The sequence below is a fragment of the Tamandua tetradactyla genome, chromosome 12, assembly GCF_023851605.1.
Source record: "Tamandua tetradactyla isolate mTamTet1 chromosome 12, mTamTet1.pri, whole genome shotgun sequence".
In the NCBI taxonomy this organism is placed as follows: domain Eukaryota; kingdom Metazoa; phylum Chordata; class Mammalia; order Pilosa; family Myrmecophagidae; genus Tamandua; species Tamandua tetradactyla.
The window spans coordinates 83,572,531-83,590,404 of NC_135338.1; the positions used below are offsets into that span (position 1 = coordinate 83,572,531).

Consider the following 17,874-nt stretch of genomic DNA (forward strand, 5'->3'; position numbering starts at 1 on the left):
GGATGGATGGAGTAGAAAACAAGCCCATTCAACTGCGTCTTCTCTGGACACCAACACACACTCACCTGACTCAGTCCCTGCACGCTGGCGGCCTCTGGTGGTGAAAAAGGAAATACGCTTTGTTTTCAGTCCATCTTCATTTCTGTGGGGAGAGGGAGGGGAGTCAAAAAGAAAGCATGACAAAGACATTACTAATTTGGCTGCGACTATATGATGCCGAACCATCCAGAAAGCAGGGAGAAAATTTCATCTGGGGCTGATGTGCAAGGGCAGACAGCCACTGCCTGCTCACTGAAACACCAGTGCTCTAAAAGTCTCTTGGAAAAAATTGACCAACATTTACAGAACATGATCTAACTCTGGCAAGACTGGTGGTTTCCATTCTTGAGCTTTTTCCACTTCAGGCAGGTGTGTAACAGCACTTTCCAATAGCACATTCCAGGGGCTGTTACGCTTGCCATGTGCAGGGAGGGACACTCTCCTTGGGGTGTTCATTCCTGAGACGCTGCAGAAGCAGATGAGTTGGGGTGGCTGGTCACCAAAGGACCAACAGGGGACTTACCTCCCCTTTCTATCTTTTATTGGAAGGTTCTGGGGGTTTACTCTTAGGTGTTTTATTGGCTCTATATCCACTTTTGTTAGTTGTTGGTAAAAAGTTCTGAACTGAAGGACAGTTTAGGCTGAAGTTAGAGACCAGATTCTACAGGAGTCTTTGAAAGTTAGAATTGGAAGGAAACCACCCCCAGGGCCTGCAGGCCATGGTCACAAGCGCCCTGTAGAGCTTGCAGGGAGAGAGGGTGGCTCTGCTTACTTCCCAAGTTGGTTCCTGGAGAGATCCAGGGTCTTGAGTTGTCTACAGGTCCACTTGTGGTGAGGTGGAAGCGTCACCAGCTCATTTCCTTGTAACTTCAAGCATGTCAGGGCCTGAAAGAGAGAGTGAGGCCAGGACAGCATCAGGTACAGAAGGGAGGAGGTGTGAGCTTGCCCAAACTCTTATAACAGATTCATCTTGCCACAGATTCCAATATCATGGGGTTTCCAAAGTCTCTCAAAATGCACAAAATTATCTCAGACAAGCGAGTGGGAATGATTTCCTCACAGCATATGCTAACCTTCCCTGTAAAATCAACGAGGGGCAATTATTCTAGAATGGAGTCTAACATTTCTCTAGATTAAGTGACAATTCTTCCTGGGCCTCTCTTGGGAATGGCAGCCGACTCTCATGGTCCCTGAGAACAAGATGCTGGGGTCCCCTCCTCCCCAGTGACCTTGAGGGCGGGCCTGGGTGGGGCTGTGCGGCCTCTGCTGGCCGGCACAGATGCCATCGGGGTAGGTGCACCTGTGGGACAGGCCCAGGTGACCCGCTTGCCCCATGGGACATGAGGCCAGACCCGGTTACTTGCAGCCTTGGGGACGAGGCTTCCCTCCCAGGCTGTACCCCGGGACTTTTGATGCACTTTACTTTAACAAGAAGTCAGGGACGATGCCACTGATGGTCACCTTGGGAGCATGAACAGGCTTTTGCTGCCTCACATTAAACTCAGCGGTCTGGGCAGTTCTTGTCACCTTGTTGAAGGTGGTTGTGCCGGTTTGAATCTGTCGTGAATCCCAGAAAAGCCGTGTCCTTAAATTCTCACTCAGTATTGCTGGGTGGGAACTTTTTGATTGTTTCCATGGAGAGATGACCTACCCAATTGTGACTGGTAACTTTTGATTAGGTGGTTTCCATGGAGATGCATCTCCACCCATCAAGGTGGGGCTACTTACTGGAGCCCTTTAAGAGGGAACCATTTTGGAAAATTTTTAGAGTCACAGTGCTGACAGAGCCCATACAACCAGAGATCTTTGGGGATGCAGAAGGAAAATACCTCTGGGCAAGCCTTTAGAAATGAGGAGAGAAAGCTAGCAGACATCACCACATGCCTTTCTGGCTGGCCAAGGTATTCTGGGCCCACTAGCCTTTCTTGAATCAGGGTATCGTTCCCTGGATGCCTTAGTTTGGACATTTTCATGGCCTTAGAACTGAAAACCTACAACTTAATGCATCCCCCCTTTTAAAAAGCCATTCCGGTTCTAGTATATTGCGTTCTGGCAGCTTCCAAACTAAACCAGTGGTCGACTGCCCATCCCACTGTCCGACTAGGACCCCTGTCTGGCTGGGGCACCACCTCCAGCCAGACTGTCCAGAGCCTTTTCATCAAGGTCCTGCCACAAACCAGGCCCCAGGATTGGGGCGAGGGATATGGGGTAGGCACTGGGCTCCCATCCCCTGACCTCCTAGCTCCTTGACTGGTGCGAGCCTTCCCCCAGATCTTCCAACGTGTCCCCTCGGTGCTGCCCTACCCCCCAGTTGCAGTCTGAATTAGCAGACCATCAGCAAACACCGGATTCCCAAAGAACCACGTGACTAGGTCCAGGGTAAGGTTCTTTCCCTCCGGGTCTGCTGTTTCTGCGCTGCCATGGAAACCTGCAAGCCAAGTCTGCAAGGTTTAGGTGTGAAATAAGAGAATGCAGATTCAAGGCAGGCAACCGAGGGGTCTCTCCCTGCAAGCCCAGAGCCGGGCGGTGGCCGTGACCTTAGGCCTCTCTCTGTGGGGTACAGGGGCTGCTTCTCCCCACTGAGGGAGATAGCAGGGGTGCAGAACTGGGATTCCTGGGGATTAGAAGGGTCTTTGGAAGTAAATTCAGGAAAGGGCTTTTTCTCAGAACCTGGGTGCGCCCACCGAGCCTGGAGCTGCTGTGGCAGGGGTGACAGTGGAGGGTGGATGCTTTCTCACTTTGGGTTTTTGCATATCTTTCTCTGTTTCCCACCCATTCAGTTGGGAACCCCTCTGCGCTGGTTTGAAACTGTGATGTTACCCAGAAAAGACCATAGTCCTCTAATCCATTCTTGGGGTACAGACTTATTCTGGGTAGGACCTTTAGATTAGGTTGTTTCCATGGAGACATGGCCCACCCAATTCAAGCTAGGTGTTAATCCTTTTTCTTGGAGTCCTTTGTGACAGGATAAAAAGTCAGGAAAAGCTGAGAGAGCCCAGAGATGTTTAGCGAGAGAGAAAGAACGCGAAGGACGCACAGGAGCTGAGCGAGCCATTGAAACCAGGGCCAGGAGGGAAGGGCCAGCAGACGTCGCCTAGTGCCTTCCCTTGTCCCAGAGGAACCCTGGGTGCTGGCAGCCTCCCTCAGAGGTGTCTCTCTCTTCACGCCTCAATTCTGATATTTTCACGGCCTTAGAACTGTAAATTTGGAACCTCATAAGTCCCCTTTGAAAAATCAACCAATTCTAGTATTTTGCATTCTGGCAGCTTTAGCAAGCCAAAGTATCCTCGATGCAGAAAATGCAGAATATGGGTCAAATTTATCGCTAGGAGCCCAGATGCTGGCTCTAGAACAGGGGCCTGGTGAGGGTCTTCTAAAGGCGTGGGGGCACACCAGGGGCTCCGCAGTGGGCACTCAGGTCTCAGCCCCCAGCGCCCATGACCCAGGCCTGCCTCACGCTCTCCACCAAGTGCTGACTCTTCAGTGACTCCTTTAAGGTAACCCAGGGAGGCAGGGACGCTAAGGCACCACACCGGCAGGTACATTGTAAGGGGTAAAGGGGGCTCCAGGGAGCACTTTGGTGAGAAAACAGTTCTACTACTTCCCCGCAGAGTGCTCCCCTGGGTTCATCAACTGGCAGGACAGCCTCACGGGCCCAGCCAGAAGCTGAGAGGGATGGAGCCAGAGAAGGTCAGAGCCAAAGGCCGCTGGGCTGCACTTACAATTTTCAACATTAAACCCTCAGGGGATAAAATCCCATCACCCCAACACCCCAACACAGCTGTTTTCATTTTGCACATTTCCTTCCTATCTTGGCTCACACCATGTGTCCTTTTTTTTATAGTTCTTTTTTTTAGGTGCATGGTCTGGGAATCGAACCAGGGTTTCCTGCATGGAAGGTGAGCATTCTACCACTGAACCACCCGTGTACCCTCGAGAACTCTCCACGTGCACTTTTTTTTGCATGGGCAGGCACCGGGAATTGAACCCTGGTCTCCCGCATGACAGGCGAGAACTCTGCCACTGCGCCATCATCGCCCGCCCTCACCATGCGTACTTTCAACAGTCAAAATCACAGCATGAGTATCCGTTTTTAGACCTCTCTTTAACATCATATGACATCACGGTCCTTCTCTGTCTCAGGAGCATCATGATTTCACAGCAGTCTGGAGTGATTTTCTCACAAAAGCCGGAAGAGAGAAAGGACACAGCAGTAGACTTACATCAAGCTGGAAAAGTCCCAGGGGAACTTCTTTGAGTGCATTTTCTGAAAAATCCACGTCCTTCAGGTGATTCTTCCAGAACACAGCCATTTTGTCTGGCAGGGAGGCCAGGGCATTTCTGGAAGCCTTGCAACATTTCTACAAGGGTGAGGAGAAAGAGAATGAGATGCGAATGAGCTCTTTTAATGCCGCGGTGCCGAATAAAGCCGTTTCCAAATTGGACGTTAAAAATAAAACCATTAAAAGAAGGTTCTATAGCAAGTATGACTTAGTGTTAATTAAGAGGCTAGAGACTCTGTGGCCTCAGTTTCTCCCTTCCCTGCTCTAAGGAAGGAACGGGAATGGAGTTTCCTGACGGGAGACAAAGGCGCCTCATAGGCCTTTTCCTTTATTCCAGAACATCTGGCTCATTATCCTGGGAAATAATGGAATAATTCAGGATCCTGCTCTAGAGAGGAGCCAGTTTCCCACACACATAAGGTCAGACCAGAAATGCTAATTCTAGTGATGGAGAAGTTCCTGGTTTCAAACCAACAGCGAGAGAGACAAATATTCTTTATGTTGGTCCATCTGTTTTAACAAAGTTTCCAAGAAACAAACAAACAAAAAAGTCCATTTAATTGGCAGATGCTGGATGCTGATCATTTCCTCCATTCCCTTATTCTGATTTTACAGTGGTCCTTAAAGAACCGATTCCCCCTTTTGAGGACGGAACTCGTCCTGTGCCAGTGACATCAGCCGTCACTGCCGGAGGCAGTGTGGTGGGTGGGTGCTGTCGTGTGAAGTCTAGAGCCCAGGGCCCAGCTGCTTTTGAGTCGAGTTACCTGCCTCAGCCCTCTGGCTGCTGACAGGCAGATGTCCACCCGCCACGCGACTACCCCAGAAGCAGAGCAGGCTGCAGTTTTCATTATTTTTCCATATGATACTAACCAAAGGGCAGGCCCAGGGATCCGGAAACACTTTCAAATTGTTTTTGGAGACATTCAGACAACTGAGCGACTTGAAAGAATGAAGGAACAGGGCAGGGAGTTCTGTCAGTTTATTATCAGATAAATCAAGTTCTTGTAGTTTCCGCAAACCAATCCAGTTTGTGGCTAGGGGGAGAGAGAAAAGGATTGATTGGTGAAAAATATTTCTGCTGTGGGGGTTGCAATGGTGGCTCAGTGGCAGAATTCTCGCCTGAGGATTCGACTCCCAGTACCTGGGTTCTGGGTTCGACTCCCAGTACCTGCCCATGCAAAAAAAAAAAAGAAAAACAAAAAAAACTGCCATGAAGAAAACGTCAAATTAACTCCAAGTTATTGGAGATAAAACATACCACTTTCTTCTTCAAATAATTTTTCTAAATAATTTTTCGAAGCTGTCAGTTTTTGAAGTTTGGAGAGGTGCAGAAGTCCTGGTGGGAGATGGGACAACTTGTTGCTGGAGATGTCGATTTCAAGCAGCCTGTAAGGTTGGGGAAGAAGGAAGTCAAATATCAGAAGAAAGAGGTAAAGCATCACTTTAAAATAGTCTGTAAACCTGGAGGAGTGGATTGTCTTCTCCTTTTGGCATGGGGCCAAATAGTGTGCACTGAAAATGGAGCATGTAGCGATTTTTATTCATTTGATGAACTGTTGCCATATGCTGCATAGATAGAAGAAAATCAAATCCAGGAAGACTGAAGCATACATCTCTTAGATGGGTCCTGTTCTTGCTAATGCATAAGGACTGAAAACCTCATTTATGTAAACACACAATCAACAGGTACCCAAAGGCTGTGGGGACACGGCAAGGCAGTTGACCTTGAAACTCTGAAACCTATCCATCCCACCCAGATTAAGAAGACCCTCATGGAGCCCACTTGCTCTTTAAGGCTTTGAGGTGAAAATCTTAATGTCACTATTGACAAGCTCTTTCCAACATTCCTCTCTTTTTTTTCACTTTTAAAATCAGCTTAAATCCTTTATGGAATGATACCTTGCGGGCACATCTCAAAAATCAATCAGTGGAGGTAAAGATCCTTTCCCCTTCCAAGCAAACTCTGGTTTCTTCCAGAGGTCTCCTGCAAAAGGAGACAGGATGTACCCGTACTGCCCACCTGCTGCCAGGTTCTACAGAGTTAGCCCTTTCTCTGAGAAGCCTTCTCACTTCGTCCTTTCCCCAGAAGACGGAGTGAAAGTTGGTGTCCCTGGGCCCCACTGCCTTCACCGGCCTGGCGAGCTTTCCACCTCTTGTTCTGCTTCATGGGTGCAGGACACGACTGGGTATCTCAGGCAAGGCAGGCTCCGCTCGAGGAGGCAGTCACCTTGCTCCCCAGAGCTTGCATGCTGGAGGGAGACCGTCCCTCTCTAATTGAACCGGAACGCTCCTTTTCAAAATCACAAGATACAGTCAGGGAGCCCTGGCAGGCCACTCTGGGGTACTGCACTGGGCGGGAGCCCACCTGGTACAGATGATTTCGTCTGATGACTGCACGCCGGGCAGCTCCCCCAGGTGGTTGTCCGAGAGGTTTAGCTTCCGGAGGTTGATGAGCCCCCAGGGAATGACCGAGGGCAAGGAAGACAGGCAGTTGGCAGAAAGGTCCAGCTCGGTGATCTGGCAGGAGATGTCGATCAGCCAGTCTAGATCCACCCAGGGTAACTTGAGATGGGACCACTTCACACGAAGGGCCTGGATGGGGGAGAGAAGGGAGAAACACGCACGGACGGTGAGTCTAGGGCCAACAAGGGATGGGAACGAAGCAGTTACTTATCGACAAGATATTGGGGACAACGCCCACCTTGTTCTCCTTGCACCAGCTGCAGTGGCTGGCACAGGGCATGTACCTAGTCCTATATATACCTGTGTCTTGCAGGCAATTGTAGCCCGGTTCTTGCAGTTCACCTTCCAGCCTCTAGGGGACGCAAGTGACCCTTACCAAGCATCTCAGGGCCCCTGCCTGAGCAGTGACACCCCATACAAAGGCGGACACTCCCCAGCGTGGACATGGAGGAGGCTGGAAAAGGCGGCTGCAGACCCACACCTGGCTCTCCAGACTTCCTTTCGGGGTTCTCTTCTCTGTGCAGGGAGCAGCTGCCCAGGCCAGGCAGTGCATTTGGTGCTTTGTGGGCAGGCTGCTTGCCAAAGGGAGGCAGGAAGGCCAGCAAACTGCTGGCATGTGGTGGTTAAATACACACGAGCAGGATATTTTCCTTTCTTCTTGATCATCAAAGAATTTTGGCTCAATTAGGTTTCTGGGGGAGGAAATCTGCTCTTTTGGTTTGTTTCTCCAACGCAACTGGAAATCCATATCGGAAAATTAGAGAAAGAGAAAAATAAACAAGAATTAAGTGCTTCGCAAATGGGAAAATATAACAACCTGGCGGAAACTGCGGGAAAGACACCAACTACTTTGGGTAGGTTCTCCTTGGAAACTGGCAGCTGCAGAGAGACTTCCTTCTCTTGCCGCTAGATGGCGCGTGCGTCTCGTCTTTGATTCCTTAGCTAAATCGCTATCCTGGAAAAGCTGTGTACCGCCTCAAAGCTCTGGGTTTTGAACTGAGGTGTGTGTGTGTGTGTGTGTGTGTGTGTGTGTGTGTGTGGGATGGTGGACGATGTCTTTGCCTGTCTGTCTCTATTTCTGTCAGTCTGTTTCTCCACTGTGGGTGAAGAGGGACAGGTGATTTGGAGAAATCCCCTGGATTTGGGGTAAAGAGAACAGAGTTTTAATCTCGGTTGGTTATTTTAGCCAAATCACTTTTCTCTGGCCCTGTTTCATTGTTGTTACTATTTATCCTCCAGCGATTTTTCATTCCGAAAATTTTCCAAGCTGCAGAAAAGCTGAACTAGTACACAAAGAATATTTGTATATTCGTCCCCTAGGTATTTACCAATTGCCAACATGATGCCACACGACCTCTCTCCTCTCTACACACAGCATACAAAGCACACACTTGTTATTTTTTTGCTGAGTCATTAGGAAAGAAACTATAGCTATCATGAAACTTTACCCCTAAATACCTCAGCACGTCTCTCTGAAGTACAAGAGTGTTTTTCACAGAATAACCATACAATTTTCGTAACATCAATATAGGATTATCACATCTACGGTCCATGTGAAAACATTCCCAATTGTCCCCGAAAGGTCTTTTTTAACTAGTCTGCGGCCTGATCTGGGATCCAGTCGCAAGTCACCTGCTGCTTTTGATTGTCATGTCTCCTTACTGTCTTTTAATCTAGAAGAGTCCTCAAGCCTTTCTATGCCACTACTGACATTGCCCTTTCTGAAGGCAGTTCAACTGTCCTGTACATTGTTTCACAATCTGAATTTATTCAGTCGTTTCCTAAAGTTTAGATCCACGTTAAGCATCTTTGGCAAAAATCCCATCCAATGTTGAATGCTTCCCATGGAATCCCACCCCAGGGACCACCTGCTGTCAGGCTATCCCATTAATGATAGCACCAATTTTGACCCCTCGGTTCAGGTGAAGTCTTTCAGGTCTCTCTTGTGCAAAGGTACTTTCTACTCTTTGTTATTAAGTGGTCTGTGGGGTGATATTCTAAGATCATGTGATTATCCTGTTTCCTGCATTATTTTATCCAATGGTTTCAGCATCTCTTGTTGATCCTGGCCTGAATCAATCAGTGCATTGGCAGTTGCAAAGTGGTAGTTTTCCTGAAAGTATTATTCTGTCTAATCACCTGGCATTCTCTGTACAGAAAGGCTTCCCCTCCCCGCTTTTATCTCTGTAGACTTGTAGGTTTTTTTTTTATTCCACATATTATTCTTTTTATAATTCCAGGTAGTACTGCCATTATTCCAACTGGGCCAGTGGGAGACCCATCTAGCTGGCTCCTGTGCTCCTCTGATGGATGCTGATGCCTTCAGGGGCACTCCTTTGCTTCCTGGCAAAGCAAGACGTTCCAGTCTTCCCTTGTACTCTCCAAGCCCCAGCCCTGGAATCACCTAATTCCCTTCAGTGAAACAGGGTATTTAGAAACCAAGATCTGGGTGTTGGGTATGCTTACGGCTTCTGGGATGCCTTTGCTTCTGGGCCCATTTTTCAGAGGCAGCTAACTATTTCAAACGAGCCTTCCGAGTTCTCCAATTTAAACATCTGGCCATATGGGGTTCTTCCTACTCTTTCCAGAAGTCACAATCATGTCGTTCTTTGCTTTGTTATATTGGTTTCAATCTGTTAAGTAAGTGGTTTGGACCAGGTGATGCCCAGTCACTTCTGTATTCAGGATTCTTTCTGGTCCCTCCCATGGGGCTGAGGGGAAGATCCGTTTCGGGCCTTGGGACAAGCATGGCAGAGTCAGTTCAAGAACAGGCCATAAGGAAGGTGTGGTGGTTAGGTTCTGGTGTCCACTTGGCCAAATGATTCCGCCTAGTTGTCTGGTCAGGTAAGCACTTGCCTGACTGTTCCTGCAAGGATATTTTGTGGCCGGTTGATAAACCGGAAAGCTGGTGTATTAAATCATCAGTTGACTGCATCTATGGCCGATTACATTTGCAGTCAATGAAGGCGTGCCTCCCACAACGATAATCCAATCATCTGAAGGCTTTTAAGGGAGAAGAGAGACTCTTTCACTGCTTCTTCAGCCAGCGAGCCTCTTGCGTGGAGTTCATCCAGGACCCTTCATCACAGCCGCCCGTTTCACAGCCTGCCCCATGGATTTTGGACTCTTTACTCCCACAGTTGTGTGAGACGCCTTCATAAATCTCATATTTACAGATCTCTCCTGTCGGATCTGTTTCTCTAGAGAGCCCTGACTAACACAGAAGGTCACCATGTCCGTCTTTTCAAGACCAGGTCCAAGAAGACCCTCCTTAGGTCTGGCTTTCTTCCTCCTGGGGCTCCCTGAGATCCACCCAGAGCTCGGCTGGACACGAAGCCAAGACGTTCAGACTGTAACCTAACTTTCTCCACTTGCCCTGTGCGGCCATTTTGGTCATTAAATATTGCCATGGTTCAGACTCTGAACTGAAACGGTAGCCAAAGACAGGAGGAAAAGGAGGCTGGTTTGGGTTTTGATTTTAAGCAATGAATCTTAGGTGTCTATTGAAAGTCTTCTCAATAAACCTCTGCACCACCATCAAAACAACAGGAAAGAATCTCTGTTTACTGCGACGTGAGCCAATTATGGTACAAACGAACTAGACAGGCTCTGGGCTTCCAACACAGACCAGCTTTTACATGTAGCTATCTTTACCCAATGGCAAGTTTCCCTCCTAACACTTCCTTGGTGTGCCATCTTGAGTCCAGAGCTGCCACTTTAGACCGCAGAAGGAACAGGAGCTCTGGTTCCATGTCACTAAGTCCAAGTGGGGCCTCGGGCAAGTTGTCAGTGCGGTGGATCCCTGCCCAGTCTCAGTCATGCTCAGCTCCCCACTGACTGGTGCTGCCTCCTTGCAGGCCGGAGGAGTGCTGTCTTCGTGGCCCCAAACCCTGACCACGTACGTCTCCATTGTAGCCTGAGTGTCTCCGCGGTGCACGCAGCAGGCACTAAATAAATGTATGTATTCAAGAGATTCAAGTTACCAGGACCTACAATCCATCCATTCTGCACACCTCTAACCAGATGGGTCATCTTAAAACATCCAGGTCTGCTCAAAACCCTCAGGTACCTCCGCCTTGCCCACCCCCACCACACCTGGGGCTGAACACCTGCACTTCTTACCCCGGCAGCCCCTCGCCTCCACCCCACTTGTCCCCCCTGCATGTCTCCCTGTCTCCCTGTGACCTGCAGATCTAGACCATTTAAACAAGATGCTGTTCACGTTTCTATCAGTGGCTGGTTTGAGGGGATAACAATTTGCTCTGGATAAAAGAAAATGGGGCACGGGGCACACTTCTAGAACAGAGCCCCAAGGCTGAGATAAAACAGCCAATGAAAGTGCAGACACTGTAGGTTCATAACTGAACCGGTGGGCTCAGAGAGCAGGCCCCGCCTCCAAGATCACTCTGAGGTGGGGAGGGGGGGGGCGGGAGGGCATGGCCTTGCTGCCGGAGATGGAGAGGCAGGGGAGCGGATGCTCCCTGGGAACGTGGAAGGGGCTGAGCTGGGAGAGGGCTGTGGGAAATGGGATGCCATTTGGGCCTGGGGCAAAGAGAGGTTTTGCAAAAGCTTACTCCCAAGAACTGGCCTCCTTTCCATGGTGGGTGTCATGAGGTCAGTAAAGTATCTCAAGACTTTGCAGGCCAGGGCTGGTCTCTGTCTTTGCATTCTGTCCTGAGACAGCGACTACGGGGAAACAAACCCCTCTCCCCTTGATACCTTGCTCAGGTTTCCTCTCCCTTGGAATTCACAGCCCTTCCTTCCTGTCTAATTCCAATTAATCTTGCACACTAGGGCTCAATGATTTGTCTTCCAGAATCTCTTCTCTCAGTGGGGGCACTTGTTACCCTCCTGTTATATACGGTACACTGTCCTGCTTAACCTTTGTTTAGACATTTCAGCAAATTTTTCTTAGATCGTACTGTGAGTAAACCATTTGTTTTTTTTTTGGCATGGACAGGTACCAGGAATTGAACCCGGGTCTCTGGCATGGGTGGCAAGAACTCTGCCACTGCACTGCCATTACCTGCCCTGTGTGTAAACCATTTTAACAGGAACTGGGATGGATAGAGGGAAGGGGTGTCCATGTATGTGGTGTATGTGCATATATATGTATTGTGTATGTGTACGTGTGGTGTGTGCATGTGTATGTGTACATTGTGTGGTGTGCATGCATGTGGTGTGTGTGTGTGTTTGGTGTGTTCATGCATGCATGGTGCATATAGTATATGCATGCATGGCATGTGCACACGTAATGTGTGCATGTGATAGGTGTGTGCATGCATGCATGTGTGCATGTCAGCACATGTGAATGTGTGTTGTGGTGTTTGCACACATATGTGTAGGCATGTGATGCTGTGAGGCATCTAGTGTGCATGCATCTGTGTGCTGGTGTATGCACATACATGGTGTGTGGTGTGTACACATGTAGAATTTGGTATCTGGTTGTTTTAACTCTGTGTTTTTGCCCTGCCTGGCTCATGGGTATGTGATGTTGACCACAGGGCTAAGAAAGCCCTCTCGTTGGGGAGCCTCGTGGGCTTTTTTTGGGGAATCATTTCATTGGAGGGAAATCTTAAATAAGAAAAGAGTGGCTATGTGTGCCACTGACTTCCCTGAACATGAGGAAGAGTAGAAAGCAGATGTTTCCAGTTCCTAGAATTGAGATCTTTCTAGGCCTTACCCCCACCCAGGTTTCTGGGACTGAAATGTGATAAACTCAAGCCCTAGGAGAAGTAGAAACAGCAGAAGTTTGAAAACACCGAGATGACGTGCTTGGAATATAGACACATTTGCAAAACGATTTCCGGGTTGGATGGAAATTGAAAAACTTGTAAGACTTCTACCTGGTCATGGATTAGTTTGAAAACGCTCATATGCAAAAGTTATTTTCTTTTCCATGCCTGAAGATTACAGGGTGCGCAAGTGTCGAACAGAAAGCAGAGAGAAAGGGGAGAGGGGCACCTTTAAAAGGACTGCACAGTCAGTGCACCTGACATCTAAACCAACCCAGCAAACCCTGAGGCGATCATTGCTTATTTGTATTTAAGTCCGACAGAATGACCATAAACACGATTCTCGGGAAGAGAAGCCAGCAATTGGATAATTAAATCCATGAACACTGAACTGCAAAATCAAAGGCAGCTGGTTGCAGAGACCCATCAGCCCAACGTTGAAGCCCAAAGCAGGGAGTGTGCTGTGTTTGCCTCATAGTATCTCTATTTACATTTCAGGCCAAAGGAAAGGGCTCTAGAGAAGCCACATGGGGATGACTGGTTCCCAGAGTCCTGGGAGTGACTAAGAATGTTTTAAGGAGGATTAGAGGTATTTAGGGTAAGTTGGTTCATTATCCAGAGTGGAATACTTCTGGATTAGAAGGTTCTCCTTGTCCTGGGTTAGAAGTTGCAAACCAGGAGGATAATTACCAGCCTTTTCACAATGCCTATTGATGTCAATGAAGGTACAACGTTGAGGTGAATGAGCCACTGGGTCACAATGACAGCTCTTATGTTTTTTATATTGGTTCAACCCTTCTCAGTGGAAGAAAGAATTGTTAAATGAAGGGCTGGACTCTATGATGCTTTCAACCAGGCTTAAGGCTTTGGAGATGTGGGCTGGCAACTGGGCCCAGTCCACACACGAAAAAATAATTCTCTGTTCAAATGCTGGGCAGTATGTCTCGCTAAGATTTTGTTAAGGGAAATATAGGTTGAATATATGGCATTAGGTTGAATATATGGCAATAGAATAAAAATGCAAAAAATAATTCATAGAACTGCACTACGCAAACAATGAACCTTAAGTTAAACTGCACTATGGTTCATAGCATAATCGTGAAAACGTGCTTTTATCATTTGTAACAAATGTTGCAGACCCAAGCTGTGCTTTTATCATTTGTAACAAATGTTGCAGACCCAAGCTAAGTGTTAACAATGGAAGGGGGGGGGTAAATGGGAATCTGTATTTTATGCATGATTGTCTGTAAACCCACTTCTCTAATGATAAAAAAAATTATTTTGTAAGTTGGAGAAGAGCCCACACCAGAGTGGAGTTCTAATGTTACCTCCTGGGTAGGTCTCTCCTGACGCCATAAAGCAGAATCTATCACTCTTCTTCCCTTTTTCCAACTCATTCTTCCTATAAGTCAGTCAACACTTGCTGACTTAGGTTAATCTTCAGTTAATCTTCTTCCTGCAGACTGTGAACCCCATTCATTAGGCAGTCAATAAATGTCCATTCAATGAAGTCACATATTAAAAAATAGGAGAAAATACAGAAAAGGTTATACAATGTATTCACGAATCAGTGGCCTGTATAGAATCTAGAATCCACACCTTTGTTTTAACAGTTAAGCAAAGACTCTTGGGTCAATGACAGAGGGTGTCTTCTGGTTGATCTGACCAGTAAAACAAGAACCACATTTTGAAACAAGAATGAACAAAAGGCACAGCTAAACAGTTTCGGGGAAGCTGCAAGAGCAATGGATCTGATCTTATAAGAACCAGCTCACTAAGGGCTTGAAGAACATGCCAAAAGCAATGCTAAAAACGAAGAAGCTTAGAACAGCAGGCCCCGTCATGGGCACCTAAAGACTCAGTCCCAGATGACATGAAATAATGGCTGCAGGACAGAATCTATGCACTAATGCCCAAGCTGGGGAGTAAATTGCAAGTCCGTATATGCTTGGTGAGAACCCAAGCTGTCAGAGCAGACCAGATGTGATAGGCATTCAGCTGGGCAAGAAGCCAGCAATCCTGGAGATAACCAGCCCAGTCCAGCCTTGGGCCCTTGGAGAAACCCTTAGTGTGGGACTTCCAAGACACCTACTTCCCTGATGCCCATACTCTGGCAAGGACAGGCTCAGGAAGAGGGGGGACACTGCAAAGGGAAGGAAGCTGAGGACGGTGGACAGGGACCGGTGCTTTGCTGGAGAAGGTGAGGCAGCCCATGGGGAGGCAACCAGGCCAAGGACAAATGAGTGAGGCCACCAGGGTGGAAATGGGTCAAAGGAAGTTAGAAGGAAAACTAAGACCTGGGAACCTGGAATATCCCATGAATGGAAACCCATAGATTAAGAACGGAAAGGGGAGTAACATAGACTCTTGAGTGACAAATAAGATCCTGCTAGAGATAAGCAGATTAGAAAGATAATAAAAAGACAAGGGAAATGACAGTGAAAGCAGTCACTACATTAGAGAAAAGCCTATGAGGACTCTATGGTAGAAACTGACTTAAGAATACCCAAAGGTAGTAGGGGAAGGGAGAGAGAAAGAGAAAGGGGAGGAGAGCCTTCTTTCTGATCCCAGGAAGGGTTTGCACAGCTAATAAAATGGCCGAATGGGAGACAAAAGGAAACCATTTCTGAGAAAAGCATTTCTGCTAAAAATATCGTAAATGTCAGAATTAGTTCTGGTTGGCTGCCAACAATATAAAACAAAGTATAAAAAAGGAAGCACGACCATAGAAACCAGATGAATGAAAACATGAGCAGAAAAATTGCCTACAAGACCACCTTAAGATGGTATAATATGATGCGAAAGAGAATAGGACAGATCCTGCTATAACTAGAAAACATTAACAGTTAAAACATAACACTCTGCTGCCTCCAGGGGGCATATTCAAGACCAAAACTCAGTAGGAACTGGGCTGTAAAAGACTGCCAAGAAGAAAACTTCTTGGCAACTCTTTGTCATGCACACAAAGTACTTTCACACTCACTTTTCAGCTGATCCTCCCTGAAACTCTGTAAGGTCGGACACAATTGGCACATAAAGAACCCCAGGGAGGTGATCTGTTCAAAGGTAACAGAATAGGAACGGCAATTCTGCTGCCTGATGCTCCATCTGGCTCACCTTCCCATTGATACAACCAGGGAAGAGTTGACAAAGCAATTTCAAAGGCCTTAGGACAGATAACCAAGGCACCTAAATGTTGACAAAAGACACACAACCACCCCAAAATACAATGAACTAAATCTTTATGTCCCAAGCATGGGGTAAAAAATGTACGAGAAAAACTAATGAAAATGCAATACACACACACACACACACACACAAACACACACACACATATATATATCAGACTGTGATAAATCAAAAGCACAAAAAATGAATAGAGGAATTATAATGCTATGGACTATAATAATTCTGAGAAACTGCCACAGGTAGGGTACAAGAAATGAATTGCTCTCAAACATATATGAATCTTCCATGTAAACTGATTAAATACTGAGTGTTCTAGTTTGCTAGCTGCTGGAATGCAATATACCAGAAACAGAAAGGCTTTTTAAAAGGTGAATTTAATAAGTTGCAAGTTTACAGTTCTAAGGCTGAGAAGATGTCCCAATTAAAACAAGTCTATAGAAACGTCTAATCTAAGGTATCCAGGCAAAGATACCTTGATTGAAGGAGGCCAATGAAGTTCAGAGTTTCTCTATCAAGTGGAAAGGCACATGGCAAACACGGTTAGGGTTTCTCTCTCATCTGGAAAGGCATGTGGTGAACACGGTGTCATCTGCTAGCTTTCTCTCCTGGCTTCCTGTTTCATGAAGTTCCCTGGGAGGTGTTTTCTTTTTCCATCTCCAAATCGTTGAGTGATAGACTCTGCTTCGTGGTGCTGCAGTATTTTCTGCTCTCTCTGACTCTCTTTCATTCTCCAAAATGTTTCCTCTTTTATGGGATTTCAGAAACTAATCAAGACCCACCCAAATAGGTGGAGACACATCTTCCTTAATTCAGCTTAAGAACCACTCTTGAATGGGTTACATCTCCATGGAGATGATCTAATTGCATACAGTATGGAATAGGGATTATTCTGTACGAAATGGGATTTAGATTAAAACATGGCTTTTCTAGGGGACATACATCCTTTTAAACCAGCACATTGAGATATGTAGAAAACAATGCATTAAAAAAAAGCAAGCCTGCTGCAAATTTTATCCTTAGACAAAGGCATAGGCAAGTTAAAATCAATAACAAAAGCAGAAATAAAAGGTGTCTAATTATCTGGACATTGAAACATACTCTTTAAAATAGTGCCTGAAAAGGGAGAAAAGAATTGTAACAAATAAGGTATCAGTGGCTCAGAGAGTTCAAATGGAGTTGAGAGGCTATTTTGGAGGCTACTCTTATGCAAGTTTTATCTAGATACTGTTACTTATCATGGTTTGCCAACCCCCAACCAAAACCATTCTCGCCAACCTAAAGAATTCCTAGGGCTCTATCTGAGATTCTACCAAGGTTCCATGCACTAGGGTAACTTTCCAGAAACCTACAATTTCCAGATAGGTCCTTGGACCAGATAAATCCTTAAATGCAGAGGGGCCAGCCTTTCCAGAACATCAAATAGTTCCATCTCCCTTTCCCATATTATCGATACCCCTTTCCAACATGAAAAAGTTAGACTGGGCATAGCCCAAATACCCTCAAAGATTGGGAGAAAGATCAAGGGAGAACGTGGAGTTATAACAGAGAGGATAATATTTAACAAATGAGTATGACTGCTGAATCATTAGATTGATATTTTTTGTCTCCAGTGTCTTGGAGCAGCTAGAAGGAAAAACCTAAAATGGTGGAATTGTAATCCATACCAAACTCTGGAATCTGTTCTATAACTGATTGTGGTGGTGTGCTTCGAAATTTATTGCTTTTTTGCATATATGTTATTTTTTACAATAAAAAAATAAAGTAGTGCTTGAAAGAAACCAATACACATCTGAATATTTTGTTTAGAATAACAAAATGTTCACGAGTAAGGGAAGAAAAGGCTCAACTGTGATCACCATCATGTCACAAAATAACAAGTGAAACACAATAAACTAGTCCTGTCCCATTTAGGACGGAAAACTAAGAGAATTAGACTAATAATAGAAGAACCAAAATGAAGGAAACCCATTGATAATCAGTTGGCTAAATTAAAAATAAAAGCAAACATACTTGCACTGCCAAGGAGTAAAAGTGACAGTGCAACCAGATGTCCTCAGCCATAGCTTAACAGACCAAATAACCACGTTGAAATGCAAGATTTACTCATAAAAATGAAAATTCTCAATGTGACACAGTAAGAGAGAAAGCAAAATAATGTGCAGGAG

General features: G+C 46.3%; 1 protein-coding gene and 1 long non-coding RNA gene across 4 annotated transcripts in view; one reads left to right on the forward strand and one right to left on the reverse strand.

The window, feature by feature from the left end:
- LRRK1 (leucine rich repeat kinase 1) overlaps positions 1 to 17,874 on the reverse strand; it is a 164,010-nt gene that overhangs the window by 52,784 nt on the left and 93,352 nt on the right. For 2 of the 3 annotated variants that reach the window (XM_077124020.1, XM_077124021.1), the window contains 6 exons: positions 6,688 to 6,914; positions 5,581 to 5,708; positions 5,193 to 5,356; positions 4,263 to 4,400; positions 812 to 924; positions 66 to 142 (listed from right to left, as the gene is read on the reverse strand). In XM_077124020.1, the coding sequence (XP_076980135.1) occupies positions 66 to 142; positions 812 to 924; positions 4,263 to 4,400; positions 5,193 to 5,356; positions 5,581 to 5,708; positions 6,688 to 6,914 (847 nt within the window). Of the gene's footprint in view, positions 1 to 65; positions 143 to 811; positions 925 to 4,262; positions 4,401 to 5,192; positions 5,357 to 5,580; positions 5,709 to 6,687; positions 6,915 to 13,848; positions 17,293 to 17,874 lie in introns of those variants that run through there. The other variant, XM_077124022.1, reaches the window with a different exon arrangement.
- On the forward strand, positions 1,759 to 4,502 carry LOC143652428 (uncharacterized). The gene is made up of 3 exons (XR_013160650.1): positions 1,759 to 1,940; positions 3,884 to 3,938; positions 4,183 to 4,502. It is a non-coding gene; the product is annotated as an uncharacterized LOC143652428 (long non-coding RNA).